This window comes from Dendropsophus ebraccatus, chromosome 5 (assembly GCF_027789765.1).
Source record: "Dendropsophus ebraccatus isolate aDenEbr1 chromosome 5, aDenEbr1.pat, whole genome shotgun sequence".
NCBI lineage: Eukaryota > Metazoa > Chordata > Amphibia > Anura > Hylidae > Dendropsophus > Dendropsophus ebraccatus.
In genome coordinates, this window is record NC_091458.1 from 6,409,558 (window position 1) to 6,427,395 (window position 17,838).

A 17,838-nucleotide genomic window follows, 5' to 3' on the forward strand; every position below is an offset into this window, starting at 1 on the left:
ATACAGGGAGACACCGCCCACATTACACTGCTGTCAACATGGTCACTCCCCGGGCCTATACACCTCATTATACAGAGAGACACCGCCCACATTACACCCTGCTGCCTGTCACCATGGTCACTGCCCGGCCCTATACACCTCACTATACAGGGAGACACCGCCCACATTACACTGCTGTCAACATGGTCACTCCCCGGCCCTATACACCTCACTATACAGGGAGACACCGCCCACATTACACTGCTGTCAACATGGTCACTCCCCGGGCCTATACACCTCATTATACAGAGAGACACCGCCCACATTACACTGCTGTCAACATGGTCACTCCCCGGCCCTATACACCTCATTATACAGAGAGACACCGCCCACATTACACCCTGCTACCTGTCACCATGGTCACTGCCCGGCCCTATACACCTCACTATACAGGGAGACACCGCCCACATTACACTGCTGCCTGTCACCATGGTCACTCCCCGGCCCTATACACCTCACTATACAGAGAGACACCGCCCACATTACACTGCTGCCTGTCACCATGGTCACTCCCCGGCCCTATACACCTCACTATACAGAGAGACACCGCCCACATTACACCCACATTACACTGCTGCCTGTCACCATGGTCACTCCCCGGCCCTATACACCTCACTATACAGAGAGACACCGCCCACATTACACCCTGCTGCCTGTCACCATGGTCACTGCCTGGGCCTATACACCTCACTATACAGAGAGACACCACCCACATTACACTGCTGCCTGTCACCATGGTCACTCCCCGGGCCTATACACCTCACTATACAGAGAGACACCGCCCACATTGCACCCTGCTGCCTGTCACCATGGTCACTCCCCGGGCCTATACACCTCACTATACAGAGAGACACCGCCCACATTACACTGCTGCCTGTCACCATGGCCACTCCCCGGCCCTATACACCTCACTATACAGAGAGACACCACCCACATTACACTGCTGCCTGTCACCATGGTCACTGCCCGGCCCTATACACCTCACTATACAGAGAGACACCGCCCACATTACATTGCTGTCTGTCACCATGGCCACTCCCCGGCCCTATACACCTCACTATACAGAGAGACACCACCCACATTACACTGCTGCCTGTCACCATGGTCACTGCCCGGCCCTATACACCTCACTATACAGAGAGACACCGCCCACATTTCATTGCTGCCTGTCACCATGGCCACTCCCCGGCCCTATACACCTCACTATACAGAGAGACACCACCCACATTACACTGCTGCCTGTCACCATGGTCACTGCCCGGCCCTATACAACACTATACAGAGGCAGTGACCAGGTGACAGGACTCTGCAGCTCATATTAACCAGCAATGAGGGAGCAATGTATGGGCCTGGAACTAGTAAATGGGAACCTCCTGTTCTAGGGCCCACCAATGGGGAGGAAGGGGGAGGGGCTCCCCTGTGGCGCAGTTCGAGGCTGAGTGCAACACTGGACACTACTACAACCAGGAGCAGCAGAGCAGAGTATGTAAAAAACATAAGCATTCTGATTGCTATGGACGCTGAGCCGAACGCACGGCCCGATTCCTGACACCAGCTCTGTTGCCGTGATTTCTGCCTGTTACTCCTGCCCTGTGAGTCCTCTCCATGTCACCTGCTGTGTTCCTGCCTGCTGACCTTTCTAAGTTGCCTCCTGCTACACCTCGACCACCACCACTAGCAAGCCAAACCAGAGGTAGCGACCTGGGGGTCACCTGCCACGGCAAGTCCATGCTGCTTTGCTGCAGGCTCGGGAAAAGACCAGCGGCTCCTTAGACTCCGCTCCCACGTACGGCTTACGCCACGGCTCCAATCGTTACAGTAGGCTTCAACCACGGATCCCGGCAAGGTGCCTGATATCCGTGAGATCTCCAGAGTTGTCACCCAGCAGAGTCAGCAGATTGCCCAGCAGTAACAGCAGATTGCAGCAGTTCTAGCTGAGACCTTGAACAATGATCCATCTGGTGTACTCGGATAGATGTTCGTTTTTCAAAGAGGAGGAGGTCCATCAGGAACACAAGTTGGTCCGTCCTCACCATATGTTCTGGTTGGCACCAGCCGCCCTCTCCTTCGCCCTAGACATCTACCGAGGAACCTATGCAGGTGGAGAGAGAGTTCACCTAACACAGGAGGAGAGACGTTGCCATTGGGAGCAGAATTGCAGAATTTGTGCCTCTACTGTGCCAGCCCCGACAATTTCCACCTGAATTGCCCTCTGTGTCCACAGTGCTCGGGAAACTCCCACCCCCAGGCAATGTAGGAGAGGCCTCTCTAGGGGTACTATTACACCAAGCGATTTTTTGACGACTAACGATTAACAATAAACGATCTCAAACGACCACTATGGAAAACGACCTGAAATCGTTTGCCCAATTACACGGAATGATGATTGTTACTTATGATCTTTCTTGCGTACGTTTTGTCGTTGCTATTGCCTACGTTTCAGCTATGACTTCTTATTACACCGAACGATGTGTGAACGATTTGCGAACGAGCAAACGATAAAAATAGGTACGAATTCTATCAAACGACCAACGATTTCTCATTGGTCGTTTAATCGTTGTCTGCTATTACACGAAACGATTATCGTTTAAATCCGAACGATTTAACGACTTTTTGAACGATAATCGTTCCGTGTAATCCCACCCTAGGTGTGAATGCATCCTCTCCATGTCTTTCTTTTCCAGTTGTGGTCTCAGTCCCCCCGCCTGGACAGCAACATCAGACCACTGCCTTTTTCGATTCTTCCTGTGCATGCAACTTCTTTGATGCATCCCTGGTTCAAAAGTGTCAGGGGTCTTATGTTGGGGTCCAGATTGCTTCAACCACTGTCTGCAGACCTCTCATGGTAGGCCCTCTTCACCACTTCTGGATTCTTCCAATCCTTTGCCTGGTCTCCCAGCTCAGTACCAGGACTTTTTAGATGTCTTTTCAGAAAAACAAGATGCTACCTCTGCACCGTCCAGACAACTGCCCCATTGACCTTTTACCGGGTGCTACACCTCCTCGAGGAAGATTATATCAACTCTTGGTTCGAAAGACTGAAGCCATGTCTGTCTATATCAAAGAAAATCTGCAGAAAGGCTTCATCCGCATCCTTCATCACCTGCTGGGGCAAGTTTCTTCTTCACAAAACTGCACCTGCATGGCACATACAATCTAATCAGAATTTGTTAAGGCGACAAGTGGAATACTGTCTTCAATACCAGAGATGAGCAAATCGAGTATCTGGTGATGTCTTTTGGCCTATGCAATGCCACGGCTGTCTTCCAAGAATTCTTCAATGACCTTTTTTGTGATCTCCTCTACCCTAGCGTCATTGTCTACCTTGACGACATTCTGATCTATTCACCTGATCTGCAAACTCATGTGGGCCATGTACATCAAGTACTGAGACACCAAAGAGCTAATCGTCTCTATGCTAAGTTAGAGAAGTGTATGTTCTATTAGACCAGACCTTCTCTTTTCGGATACATCATCTACGACCATGGTCTACAATAGGATCCAGCTAAGCTGTTGGCAGTTCTTGAATGGTCACGCCCCATTTGCCTTTGAGCTATACAACAGTTCCTGGGTTTCGCCAAATATTATTGACAGTTTATCCCACACTTTTTCAGCTTAGTCACGCCAAGAAAACCTCTAATCCTAAGCAGTGGCCGCCCGAAGCTGAGCAAGCCTTTGCTAGATTAATATCTGCCTTTGCTTCTGCTCCTGTTCTGTCTCTTCCATACTCTGCCAGGCCAATCTCCGTGGAGGTGGATGCCTCTTCGGTGGGAGCCAGTGCAGTTCTCACCTAGAAGGATTCTTTGGGGAAGACTAAAACGTTTAGATTCTTCTCTAAGACATTTTCTCCTGCAGAGAGAAATTACACTATAGGAGATCGCAAGCTACTGGCAATCAAGCTGGAAGAGTGACATCATTTTTTGGAAGAGGGTGAATCATCCAATAAACATCTATACGGACCATAAAAACCGTCTTTATCTTCAGACGGCTCAAAACCTTACATCCAGGCAAACCAGATGGTCTCTCTTCTTCCCCAGATTTAACGTCATCATCTACTTTAGGTCACCAACCTTCCTCCTTCTGCAGGTAACACTTTGATTTGGGTGGTTCACAGGCTGCTTTTCTAAAATGTCCCATTTTGTACTATTTAAGCCCGGGCATCACCTGGCTCCCTTGTTGGAGCTTCTGCAATAGCTACCCTAAGCATTGTGGTCTCAGTTCTGTTGCTCGTAATTCCTGCCTGTGACTCCCACCCGTGATTCTTGCCCTTGACTCCTGCCCCATGGTTCCTGCTCAGTGAGTCCTCTCCATGTTACCTGCTGTGTTCCTGCCTAACCTGTCTACTGTATGTTGCTTCCAGCTGCACATCATCCGCAACTGCTAGTAAGCCAAACCAGTCCATCCTGCCTCGCGTTTGGCTCTGGGGAAAACTAGTGGTCCCTTAGACTCCGCTCCCTGGTACGGCTTACACCATTGTGGGGAATGCTCGACCGGTCATTTGCTAGATGGGTACGTGTCACACCACTTCTGTGGTGGTTGGACAGAGTATAGCTCAGCCAGATGTTAGGTTGTTGTGACGCCAGCAATAGTGGAGTATAATAGGGGCATTTCGGGCGGAAGCCCGGGGCCCTGAGCTCCTAAGGGGCCCATGACCACCCAAAAAGACTTATTCTTTCAGTGGTGTACTGTCTCCTGGCTACACTTCCGCCATGATTTGCATGATTCACTGTTTTTTATGGCAATTTTGCACAAATCAGGACATCATGGCATTATCTGTCCTGTACTATGAACACCAGGCTAGTGCTGCCATAGTTACAGTGAGGTGGGGGGGGGGCCCAGGCTTGGTGAACAGCCCGGGGCCTATGTACCGCCCCTGGACGCCAGTGCCTGTTGGGCACACAGGTATGGTGGCACACCTGCTTTTATTTTAGAGTGGCAAGCTATACCCTTTCCCCTGTGGTCAGTAACCTGCCGGGATGTGAGGGGGTCCCTTGGGCGCTTATCACGTGGTCCAAAGTGGAGTTGTGACCCACCCGGACTATCGGTACTGCCACCCACAGAAAGAGGAGATGACCCAAGAAGGATGCAATGGCTGTGTAGGTGCTTAGCAAATAACCAATGAGAATACTTGAGAGTAGAGAGAATACTTGTGCCCGTGTTTTGACTCTTTGGTCTTTGCACAACCTATTGCCCACCAGTGTCGGGTCACGTGTCCTAGAGGGTGACAAAAGCCCCAGACCTTGTTACCTGGGATGAGCAGAGTGGTCAGAATTCCCTGATGACACCCGCGCTGCGAGATAGAGTACATAGGCTTCTAGCAACTTTGCTCTATGCGGATCAGTTCCTCTTACTTCAAGATACTGTCCTGCACTTTTAGACTGGTTCACGGCATAGGTTGGGATGATCCCTAACTTGTCCTCTCTAAGTGTGCATTCAGCATTGCATAGTGTGTGGAAGTGCTGCTGTCAAGAAAAGAATGCTAAGGTGTCTCATGAACATCTGTACTACTTCATTACCACTTTAACTTTGAAGTACAGACTTTTGCGAGGGGGTCTAAAGACAAGAAACACCGGTGGTGGGAGACCACACCGTCACTACTGCCGGTCCAGCGGATCCACGACTGGAGTCTTTACAATAGACAGATAGATAGATAGATAGATAGATAGATAGATAGATAGATAGGAGATAGATAGATAGATAGATAGATAGGAGATAGATAGATAGATAGATAGATAGATAGATAGATAGATAGATAGGAGATAGATAGATAGATAGATAGATAGATAGATAGATAGATAGATAGATAGATAGGAGATAGATAGATAGATAGATAGATAGATAGATAGATAGGAGATAGATAGATAGATAGATAGATAGATAGATAGGAGATAGATAGATAGATAGATAGGAGATAGATAGATAGATAGATAGATAGATAGGAGATAGATAGATAGATAGATAGGAGATAGATAGATAGATAGATAGATAGGAGATAGATAGATAGATAGATAGATAGGAGATAGATAGATAGGAGATAGATAGATAGATAGATAGATAGATAGATAGGAGATAGATAGATAGATAGATAGATAGATAGATAGATAGGAGATAGATAGATAGATAGATAGATAGATAGATAGATAGGAGATAGATAGATAGATAGATAGATAGATAGATAGATAGATAGATAGATAGGAGATAGATAGATAGATAGATAGATAGATAGGTAATGGTTACCCTGAATAATGATATCAGGTAGAGGACTGTAAAGGCTTCTGGTAATTTCAGGATCATCATCTTCTTATATAATATGGATGAATCTAAAGATTTCTGTTCTGGGAATCAAAATAAAGCAAAGTGATTAAATACATATATTGTAATGACTAGTAGCACAGAAACAAGTAGGAGGGAACAGACAGTGGACTCTAGGCTGAACCCCTGCCCACTGTAGTGGACCCTATCCTGAAGCCCCAACAACTTTAGTGGACCCTAGGCTGAACCCCCGCTCACTGTAATGGACTTTAGGCTGACCCCCCGCCCACTGTAATGGACCCTAGGCTGACCCCCCGCCCACTGTAATGGACCCTAGGCTGAACCCCCGCCCACTGTAATGGACCCTAGGCTGAACCCCCGCCCACTGTAATGGAGTCTAGGCTGAACCCCCACCAACTGTAGTGGACCCTATGCTGAAGCCCCAACAACTTTAGTGGACCCTATGCTGAACCCCCGCCCACTGTAATGGACCCTAGGCTGAACCCCCGCCCACTGTAATGGACTCTAGGCTGAACCCCCACCAACTGTAGTGGACCCTATGCTGAAGCCCCAACAACTGTAGTGGACCCTAGGCTGAACCCCCGCCCACTGTAATGGACCCTAGGCTGAACCCCCGCCCACTGTAATGGACCCTAGGCTGAACCCCCGCCCACTGTAATGGACTCTAGGCTGAACCCCCACCAACTGTAGTGGACCCTATGCTGAAGCCCCAAAAACTGTAGTGGACCCTAGGCTGAACCCCACTATCCCCACCTACTTGCCTTGAGCTGCCCTAAATGGTGGTGGGCAACTGGGCACCAGTTCCTGACTTAGGGAGGTGCAACACAAAAGGCAGACAGACAAACAAATACAATAAGAATAGTCGACAGTCCAAGGTCACAGCAGACGGGAAGCAAAAGTACCAAATCAGAATCCAAATAACATAGTGACAGACAAGGCAATAAGGTCAGAGCAGGCGGATAACAAGAATAGTCAAAATCCAGGAGAAAAAGGTCCGAATAACGAGGGAAACAGGAATGAAGGGGGCGCTAAGCGGACGGAGTAAGACTCAATAGCCAGCAAGGGGTTAACTGGCTGAGGCTGTAATATATGTTATATTCAACACTGTAGCTTCTCTGTAATGCTGGGAGTGTTAATCACAGTGAGGTCATCAGCAGCAATTTGACCTCAGAATATCCCTCCCAACATTACAAAGAAGCTACAATGTTGCAGATAAAGCCTGCCAGAGACTTGTTTACATCAGCCATCTCAGAAGGGAGGGGGGATGAGGGAGAGACAGAGTGAAAAACTCACACACATATTTTTGTGTCTTTAGCAGAAAGCAGCAGCTGAGAACTGGGGGAAGGAGACTGAATATATAATAACAAATATGGAAGGAAATGTTAGTTTCACCATGGGCAGCAACATATCAGAAGTTATGTTTGAGTGGAGTACCCCTTTAACAGTGAAGTGGCCATGTAGAACTTAACAGGTGAGGTCAGGTGTGTCCAAGAACCAATGAGCAGACAGAATAAGCCGGTGTTCAGACTAACACAGAACAAGCACAAAATAAATCCAAAAGCTCAATCAGGGCTGTGCTGTGCGACCCGAGGACCCAACCAGTACAGTCCTGATATATATACTGATTGTATGATTATATACTGATTATACTGGAGGCGTGCCTGGATGGGGCACTTCAGCAGCTCAGCTCCGCCTCTTTGACACTACAGATGGCTGAGAAAGTATCTGCCCTTCGGCGGTCATAGAACGTTAGATGGTGTGACCGATCCTTATCAGACTGGTACGACACTTGTATATGACTAATCCATCAGTCCAGGACTATAGACAGCCCCAGCCCCTGCTGTGTGTATAAGGAGCCCCTGTTATTACACCCCTCACCTCATATAAGAATCCCCAGAGAGAAGTAGATTAAGGTTTTCCTTGTCTTCCTCTTGTCTTCAGGTCCTCTCCAGATATAACATCCTGTGCTGGATAATAATAAAAGAGATGTGATCAGGATTACAGGACGGTCCCAGCCGCCTCTACAGCCATCTCATAGACTATACAGCCATCTCATAGACTATACAGCCATCTCATAGACTATACAGCCATCTCATACACTATACAGCCATCTCATACACTATACAGCCATCTCATAGACTACACAGCCATCTCATAGACTATACTGCCATCTCATAGACTATACAGACATCTCATAGACTATACAGCCATCTCATAGACTATACAGCCATCTCATAGACTATACAGCCATCTCATAGACTATACAGCCATCTCATATACTATACAGCCATCTCATATACTATACAGCCATCTCATAGACTATACAGCCATCTCATATACTATACAGCCATCTCATAGACACTACAGCCATCTCATAGACACTACAGCCATCTCATAGACTATACAGCCATCTCATAGACACTACAGCCATCTCATAGACTATACAGCCATCTCATAGACTATACAGCCATCTCATACACTATACAGCCATCTCATACACTATACAGCCATCGCATAGACTATACAGCCATCTCATAGACTACACAGCCATCTCATAGACTATACAGCCATCTCATAGACTATACAGCCATCTCATAGACACTACAGCCATCTCATAGACTATACAGCCATCTCATAGACACTACAGCCATATGATAGACTACAGCCATCTCATAGACACTACAGCCATTTCATAGACTATACAGCCATCTCATATACTATACAGCCATCTCATAGACTATACAGCCATCTCATAGACTATACAGCCATCTCATATACTATACAGCCATCTCATATACTATACAGCCATCTCATAGACTATACAGCCATCTCATAGACTATACAGCTATCTCATAGACACTACAGCCATCTCATAGACTATACAGCCATCTCATAGACTATACTGCCATCTCATAGACTATACAGCCATCTCATAGACTATACAGCCATCTCATAGACTATACAGCCATCTCATATACTATACAGCCATCTCATAGACACTACAGCCATCTCATAGACACTACAGCCATCTCATAGACTATACAGCCATCTCATAGACACTACAGCCATCTCATAGACTATACAGACATCTCATAGACTATACAGCCATCTCATAGACTATACAGCCATCTCATACACTATACAGCCATCTCATAGACTATACAGCCATCTCATAGACTACACAGCCATCTCATAGACTATACAGCCATCTCATAGACTATACAGCCATCTCATAGACACTACAGCCATCTCATAGACTATACAGCCATCTCATAGACTACACAGCCATCTCATAGACTATACAGCCATCTCATAGACACTACAGCCATCTCATAGACACTACAGCCATCTCATAGACTATACAGCCATCTCATAGACTATACAGCCATCTCATAGACACTAAAGCCATCTCATAGACACTACAGCCATCTCATAGACTATACAGCCATCTCATAGACTATACAGCCATCTCATAGACACTACAGCCATCTCATAGACACTACAGCCATCTCATAGACTATACAGCCATCTCATAGACTATACAGCCATCTCATAGACACTACAGCCATCTCATAGACTATACAGCCATCTCATAGACTATACAGCCATCTCATAGACACTAAAGCCATCTCATAGACACTACAGCCATCTCATAGACTATACAGCCATCTCATAGACTATACAGCCATCTCATAGACACTACAGCCATCTCATAGACACTACAGCCATCTCATAGACTATACAGCCATCTCATAGACTATACAGCCATCTCATAGACACTACAGCCATCTCATACACTATACAGCCATCTCATAGACTATACAGCCATCTCATAGACTATACAGCAATCTCATAGACTATACAGCCATCTCATAGACTATACAGCCATCTCATAGACTATACAGCCATCTCATAGACTATACAGCCATCTCATAGACTATACAGCCATCTCATAGACTATACAGCCATCTCATAGACTCTACAGCCATCTCATAGACTATACTGCCATCTCATAGACTATACAGCCATCTCATAGACTATACAGCCATCTGATAGACACTACAGCCATCTCATATACTATACAGCCATCTCATAGACACTACAGCCATCTCATAGACTATACAGCCATCTCATATACTATACAGCCATCTCATAGACTATACAGCCATCTCATAGACTATACAGCCATCTCATAGACTATACAGCCATCTCATATACTATACAGCCATCTCATAGACACTACAGCCATCTCATAGACTATACAGCCATCTCATAGACTATACAGCCATCTCATAGACTACACAGCCATCTCATATACTATACAGCCATCTCATAGACACTACAGCCATCTCATAGACTATACAGCCATCTCATATACTATACAGCCATCTCATAGACTATACAGCCATCTCATATACTATACAGCCATCTCATAGACTATACTGCCATCTCATAGACTATACAGCCATCTCATATACTATACAGCCATCTCATAGACACTACAGCCATCTCATAGACACTACAGCCATCTCATAGACTATACAGCCATCTCATAGACACTACAACCATCTCATAGACTATACAGACATCTCATAGACTATACAGCCATCTCATAGACTATACAGCCATCTCATACACTATACAGCCATCTCATAGACTATACAGCCATCTCATAGACTATACAGCCATCTCATAGACTATACAGCCATCTCATAGACACTACAGCCATCTCATAGACTATACAGCCATCTCATAGACACTACAGCCATATGATAGACTACACAGCCATCTCATAGACTATACAGCCATCTCATAGACTATACAGACATCTCATAGACTATACAGCCATCTCATAGACACTACAGCCATCTCATAGACTATACAGCCATCTCATAGACACTACAGCCATATGATAGACTACACAGCCATCTCATAGACTATACAGCCATCTCATAGACTATACAGCCATCTCATAGACTATACAGCCATCTCATAGACACTACAGCCATCTCATAGACTATACAGCCATCTCATAGACTATACAGCCATCTCATAGACTATACAGCCATCTCATAGACTACACAGCCATCTCATAGACTACACAGCCATCTCATAGACTATACAGCCATCTCATATACTATACAGCCATCTCATAGACTACAGCCATCTCATAGACATTACAGCCATCTCATAGACTATACAGCCATCTCATAGACTATACAGCCATCTCATAGACTATACAGCCATCTCTTAGATCTCTCAGAAATAGTCTATGAGATGGCTGTAGTGTCTATAAGATGGCTGTAGTGTCTATGAGATGGCTGTAGTGTCTATGAGATGGCTGTATAGTCTATGAGATGGCTGTATAGTCTATGAGATGGCTGTATAGTCTATGAGAAGGCTGTAGTGTCTATGAGATGGCTGTATAGTGTATGAGATGGCTGTATAGTCTATGAGATGGCTGTAGAGTCTATGAGATGGCTGTATAGTCTATGAGATGGCTGTATAGTCTATGAGATGGCTGTATAGTCTATGAGATGGCTGTAGTGTCTATGAGATGGCTGTAGTGTCTATGAGATGGCTGTATAGTCTATGAGATGGCTGTGTAGTCTATGAGATGGCTGTATAGTCTATGAGATGGCTGTATAGTCTATGAGATGGCTGTATAGTCTATGAGATGGCTGTAGTGTCTATGAGATGGCTGTATAGTCTATGAGATGGCAGTATAGTCTATGAGATGGCTGTATAGTCTATGAGATGGCTGTATAGTCTATGAGATGGCTGTATAGTCTATGAGATGGCTGTAGTGTCTATGAGATGGCTGTATAGTCTATGAGATGTCTGTATAGTCTATGAGATGGCTGTATAGTATATGAGATGGCTGTATAGTCTATGAGATGGCTGTAGTGTCTATGAGATGGCTGTAGTGTCTATGAGATGGCTGTATAGTCTATGAGATGGCTGTATAGTCTATGAGATGGCTGTATAGTCTATGAGATGGCTGTAGTGTCTATGAGATGGCTGTGTAGTCTATGAGATGGCTGTATAGTCTATGAGATGGCTGTATAGTCTATGAGATGGCTGTAGTGTCTATGAGATGGCTGTAGTTTCTATGAGATGGCTGTATAGTATATGAGATGGCTGTATAGTCTATGAGATGGCTGTATAGTCTATGAGATGGCTGTGGAGTCTATGAGATGGCTGTATAGTCTATGAGATGGCTGTATAGTATATGAGATGGCTGTATAGTCTATGAGATGGCTGTATAGTCTATGAGATGGCTGCATAGTCTATGAGATGGCTGTATAGTCTATGAGATGGCTGTAGTGTCTATGAGATGGCTGTATAGTCTATGAGATGGCTGTATAGTCTATGAGATGGCTGTAGAGTCTATGAGATGGCTGTGTAGTCTATGAGATGGCTGTAGAGTCTATGAGATGGCTGTATAGTCTATGAGATGGCTGTGTAGTCTATGAGATGGCTGTATAGTCTATGAGATGGCTGTATAGTCTATGAGATGGCTGTGTAGTCTATGAGATGGCTGTGTAGTCTATGAGATGGCTGTAGTTTCCATGAGATGGCTGTATAGTCTATGAGATGGCTGTGTAGTCTATGAGATGGCTGTGTAGTCTATGAGATGGCTGTAGTTTCTATGAGATGGCTGTAGTGTCTATGAGATGGCTGTATAGTCTATGAGATGGCTGTATAGTCTATGAGATGGCTGTAGTGTCTATGAGATGGCTGTGTAGTCTATGAGATGGCTGTATAGTCTATGAGATGGCTGTATAGTCTATGAGAAGGCTGTAGTGTCTATGAGATGGCTGTATAGTCTATGAGATGGCTGTATAGTCTATGAGATGGCTGTATAGTCTATGAGATGGCTGTATAGTATATGAGATGGCTGTAGTGTCTATGAGATGGCTGTATAGTCTATGAGATGGCTGTAGTGTCTATGAGATGGCTGTATAGTCTATGAGATGGCTGTAGTGTCTATGAGATGGCTGTAGTGTCTATGGGATGGCTGTATAGTCTATGAGATGGCTGTATAGTCTATGAGATGGCTGTATAGTCTATGAGATGGCTGTAGTGTTTGTGAGATGGCTGTAGTTTCTATGAGATGCCTGTAGAGTCTATGAGATGGCTGTATAGTCTATGAGATGGCTCTAGTGTCTATGAGATGGCTGTATAGTCTATGAGATGGCTGTAGTGTCTATGAGATGGCTGTAGTGTCTATGAGATGGCTGTATAGTCTATGAGATGGCTGTAGTGTCTATGAGATGGCTGTATAGTCTATGAGATGGCTGTAGTGTCTATGAGATAGCTGTAGAGTCTATGAGATGGCTGTATAGTCTATGAGATGGCTGTAGTGTCTATGAGATGGCTGTATAGTCTATGAGATGGCTGTATAGTGTATGAGATGGCTTTAGTGTCTATGAGATGGCTGTATAGTCTATGAGATGGCTGTAGTGTCTATGAGATGGCTGTATAGTCTATGAGATGGCTGTATAGTCTATGAGATGGCTGTATAGTCTATGAGATGGCAGTATAGTCTATGAGATGGCTGTATAGTCTATGAGATGGCTGTATAGTCTATGAGATGGCTGTATAGTATATGAGATGGATGTAGTGTCTATGAGAAGGCTGTATAGTCTATGAGATGGCTGTAGTGTCTATGAGATGGCTGTATAGTCTATGAGATGGCAGTATAGTCTATGAGATGGCTGTATAGTCTATGAGATGGCTGTAGTGTCAATGAGATGGCTGTATAGTGTATGAGATGGCTGTATAGTCTATGAGATGGCTGTATAGTCTATGAGATGGCTGTATAGTCTATGAGATGGCTGTAGTGTCTATGAGATGGCTGTATAGTCTATGAGATGGCTGTATAGTCTATGAGATGGCTGTAGTGTCTATGAGATGGCTGTATAGTCTATGAGATGGCTGTATAGTCTATGAGATGGCTGTATAGTGTATGAGATGGCTTTAGTGTCTATGAGATGGCTGTATAGTCTATGAGATGGCTGTATAGTCTATGAGATGGCAGTATAGTCTATGAGATGGCTGTATAGTATATGAGATGGCTGTAGTGTCTATGAGATGGCTGTATAGTCTATGAGATGGCTGTATAGTCTATGAGAAGGCTGTATAGTATATGAGATGGCTGTAGTGTCTATGAGATGGCTGTATAGTCTATGAGATGGCTGTAGTGTCTATGAGAAGGCTGTAGTGTCTATGAGATGGCTGTAGTGTCTATGAGATGGCTGTATAGTCTATGAGATGGCTGTAGTGTCAATGAGATGGCTGTATAGTGTATGAGATGGCTGTATAGTCTATGAGATGGCTGTATAGTCTATGAGATGGCTGTATAGTCTATGAGATGGCTGTAGTGTCTATGAGATGGCTGTATAGTCTATGAGATGGCTGTATAGTCTATGAGATGGCTGTAGTGTCTATGAGATGGCTGTATAGTCTATGAGATGGCTGTATAGTCTATGAGATGGCTGTAGTGTCTATGAGATGGCTGTATAGTCTATGAGATGGCTGTATAGTCTATGAGATGGCTGTAGTGTCTATGAGATGTCTGTATAGTCTATGAGATGGCTGTAGTGTCTATGAGATGGCTGTATAGTCTATGAGATGGCTGTAGTGTCTATGAGATGGCTGTATAGTCTATGAGATGGCTGTATAGTCTATGAGATGGCTGTATAGTCTATGAGATGGCTGTAGTGTCTATGAGATGGCTGTATAGTCTATGAGATGGCTGTAGTGTCTATGAGATGGCTGTAGTGTCTATGAGATGGCTGTAGTGTCTATGAGATGGCTGTATAGTCTATGAGATGGCTGTATAGTCTATGAGATGGCTGTAGTGTCTATGAGATGGCTGTAGTGTCTATGAGATGGCAGTATAGTCTATGAGATGGCTGTATAGTCTATGAGATGGCTGTATAGTCTATGAGATGGCTGTATAGTCTATGAGATGGCTGTAGTGTCTATGAGATGGCTGTAGTGTCTATGAGATGGCTGTAGTGTCTATGAGATGGCTGTAGTGTCTATGAGATGGCTGTATAGTCTATGAGATGGCTGTATAGTCTATGAGATGGCTGTAGTGTCTATGAGATGGCTGTATAGTCTATGAGATGGCTGTATAGTCTATGAGATGGCTGTAGTGTCTATGAGATGGCTGTATAGTCTATGAGATGGCTGTAGTGTCTATGAGAAGGCTCACTGCTGCTTCATCCACTCCAGGGACAGGGGTCTTTTCTTCTCAGGATCTGGGGGTCCCGCTGGTCCTGTCTATAGGTGGTTACTATTTATCTAGGGATAACATCTGTAATGCGTCATTTATATCACAAGGGGGCGTCTGATACAATGTGAATAAGCAGGACAGGAATCTGCAGCCATTATAGAGACTATGGAGGAGTGCGCTCAGTCACCTGTCAGTGAGTCCTGTGCTCAGTCACTTGTCAGTGAGTCCTGTGCTCAGTCACTTGTCAGTCAGTCCTGAGCTCAGTCACCTGTCGGTCAGTCCTCCGCTTAGTCACCTGTCAGTCAGTCCTGTGCTCAGTCACTTGTCAGTCAGTCCTGAGCTCAGTCACCTGTCAGTCAGTCCTGCGCTTAGTCACCTGTCAGTCCATCCTGCGATCAGTCACCTGTCGGTCAGTCCTCCGCTCAGTCATCTGTCAGTCAGTTCTGCGCTCAGTCACTTGTCAGTCAGTCCTGCCCTCAGTCACCTGTCAGTCAGTCCTGCACTCAGTCACCTGTCAGTCAGTCCTGAGCTCAGTCACCTGTCAGTCAGTCCTGCGCTCAGTCATCTGTCAGTCCGTCCTGCACTCAGTCACCTGTCAGTCAGTCCTGCGCTCAGTCATCTGTCAGTCCTGCGCTCAGTCACCTGTCAGTCAGTCCTGCGCTCAGTCACCTGTCAGTCAGTCCCATGTACCTCACACACATCCACATGACAGCCCACATGTCTCTTTGGGAATCTCAGAAATTCATTCCAACAATCTTTTAGACTTAAGAAGAGTTGGGGTCTCACCTGAAGTCTGGGGGGCGCAGATCTCATGGCAGCAGATACCAGCAGCCGTCCGGGCGATATGATGCGCACACTCAGCTCTGCTACATATCACTGTGAAATGCTCCATTGTTCATAAAGGTTATGCTGAATAATGAGGGGATTCTGGAATGTGGGGAATGTGGCTGCGCCCCCTCGTCTCTGGGTGTCACTCACTGTCTGGGCACAAGGGGGCGCCAGGAGCCCTGAGGAAGCACAGCCACATAGCACGGTATTATGTGAATTATCCGTACTACAGTACAGGAGTGTAACCACAGCACATGCATACTGTCAGTGAGTGTAACCGCAGCACATGCTTACTGTCAGTGAGTGAAACCGCAGCACATGCTTACTGTCAGTGAGTGAAACCACAGCACATGCTTACTGTCAGTGAGTGTAACCGCAGCACATGCTTACTGTCAGTGAGTGTAACCGCAGCACAAGCTTACTGTCAGTGAGTGTAACCGCAGCACATGCTTACTGTCAGTGAGGGAAACCGCAGCACATGCTTACTGTCAGTGAGTGTAACCGCAGCACATGCTTACTGTCAGTGAGTGTAACCGCAGCACAAGCTTACTGTCAGTGAGTGTAACCTCAACATATGCTTACTGTCAGTGAGTGTACCCGCAGCACATGCTTACTGTCAGTGAGTGTAACCGCAGCACATGCTTACTGTCAGTGAGTGTAACCGCAGCACATGCTTACTGTCAGTGAGTGAAACCGCAGCACATGCTTACTGTCAGTGAGTGTAACTGCAGCACATGCTTACTGTCAGTTAGTGTAACCTCAACATATGCTTACTGTCAGTGAGTGTAACTGCAGCACAAGCTTACTGTCAGTGAGTGTACCCTAAGCTACTGCCAGTGAGTGTACCCTCAGCACAAGCTTACTGTCAGTGAGTGTAACCGCAGCACATGCTTACTGTCAGTGAGTGTACCCGCAGCACATGCTTACTGTCAGTGAGTGTACCCGCAGCACATGCTTACTGTCAGTGAGTGTAACCGCAGCACATGCTTACTGTCAGTGAGTGTAACCTCACCATATGCTTACTGTCAGTGAGTGTAACTGCAGCACATGCTTACTGTCAGTGAGTGTAACCGCAGCACATGCTTACTGTCAGTGAGTGTAACCGCAGCACATGCTTACTGTCAGTGAGTGAAACCGCAGCACATGCTTACTGTCAGTGAGTGTAACCGCAGCACATGCTTACTGTCAGTTAGTGTAACCTCAACATATGCTTACTGTCAGTGAGTGTAACTGCAGCACAAGCTTTCTGTCAGTGAGTGTACCCTAATCTACTGCCAGTGAGTGTACCCTCAGCACAAGCTTACTGTCACTGAGTGTAACCGCAGCACATGCTTACTGTCAGTGAGTGTAACCTCAACATATGCTTACTGTCAGTGAGTGTACCCGCAGCACATGCTTACTGTCAGTGAGTGTACCCGCAGCACATGCTTACTGTCAGTGAGTGTAACCGC

General features: G+C 45.7%; 1 protein-coding gene across 3 annotated transcripts in view; it reads right to left on the reverse strand.

Annotated features, from left to right (window-relative positions):
* Nucleotides 1-8,275, reverse strand: part of LOC138792233 (ecto-ADP-ribosyltransferase 5-like) — a 31,940-nt gene extending 23,665 nt beyond the window's left edge. For 2 of the 3 annotated variants that reach the window (XR_011363110.1, XM_069969406.1), the window contains exons 1-2: nucleotides 8,191-8,275; nucleotides 6,277-6,374 (exon numbers count right to left, since the gene is read on the reverse strand). Coding sequence is in view for 2 of the 3 variants with exons in the window: in XM_069969406.1 (XP_069825507.1) it covers nucleotides 6,277-6,336 (60 nt within the window). In the remaining variant the exon portion in view is untranslated. The remainder of the gene's footprint in view (nucleotides 1-6,276; nucleotides 6,375-8,190) is intronic. The other variant, XM_069969407.1, reaches the window with a different exon arrangement.
* Between the last annotated feature and the right edge of the window lie 9,563 nt (nucleotides 8,276-17,838).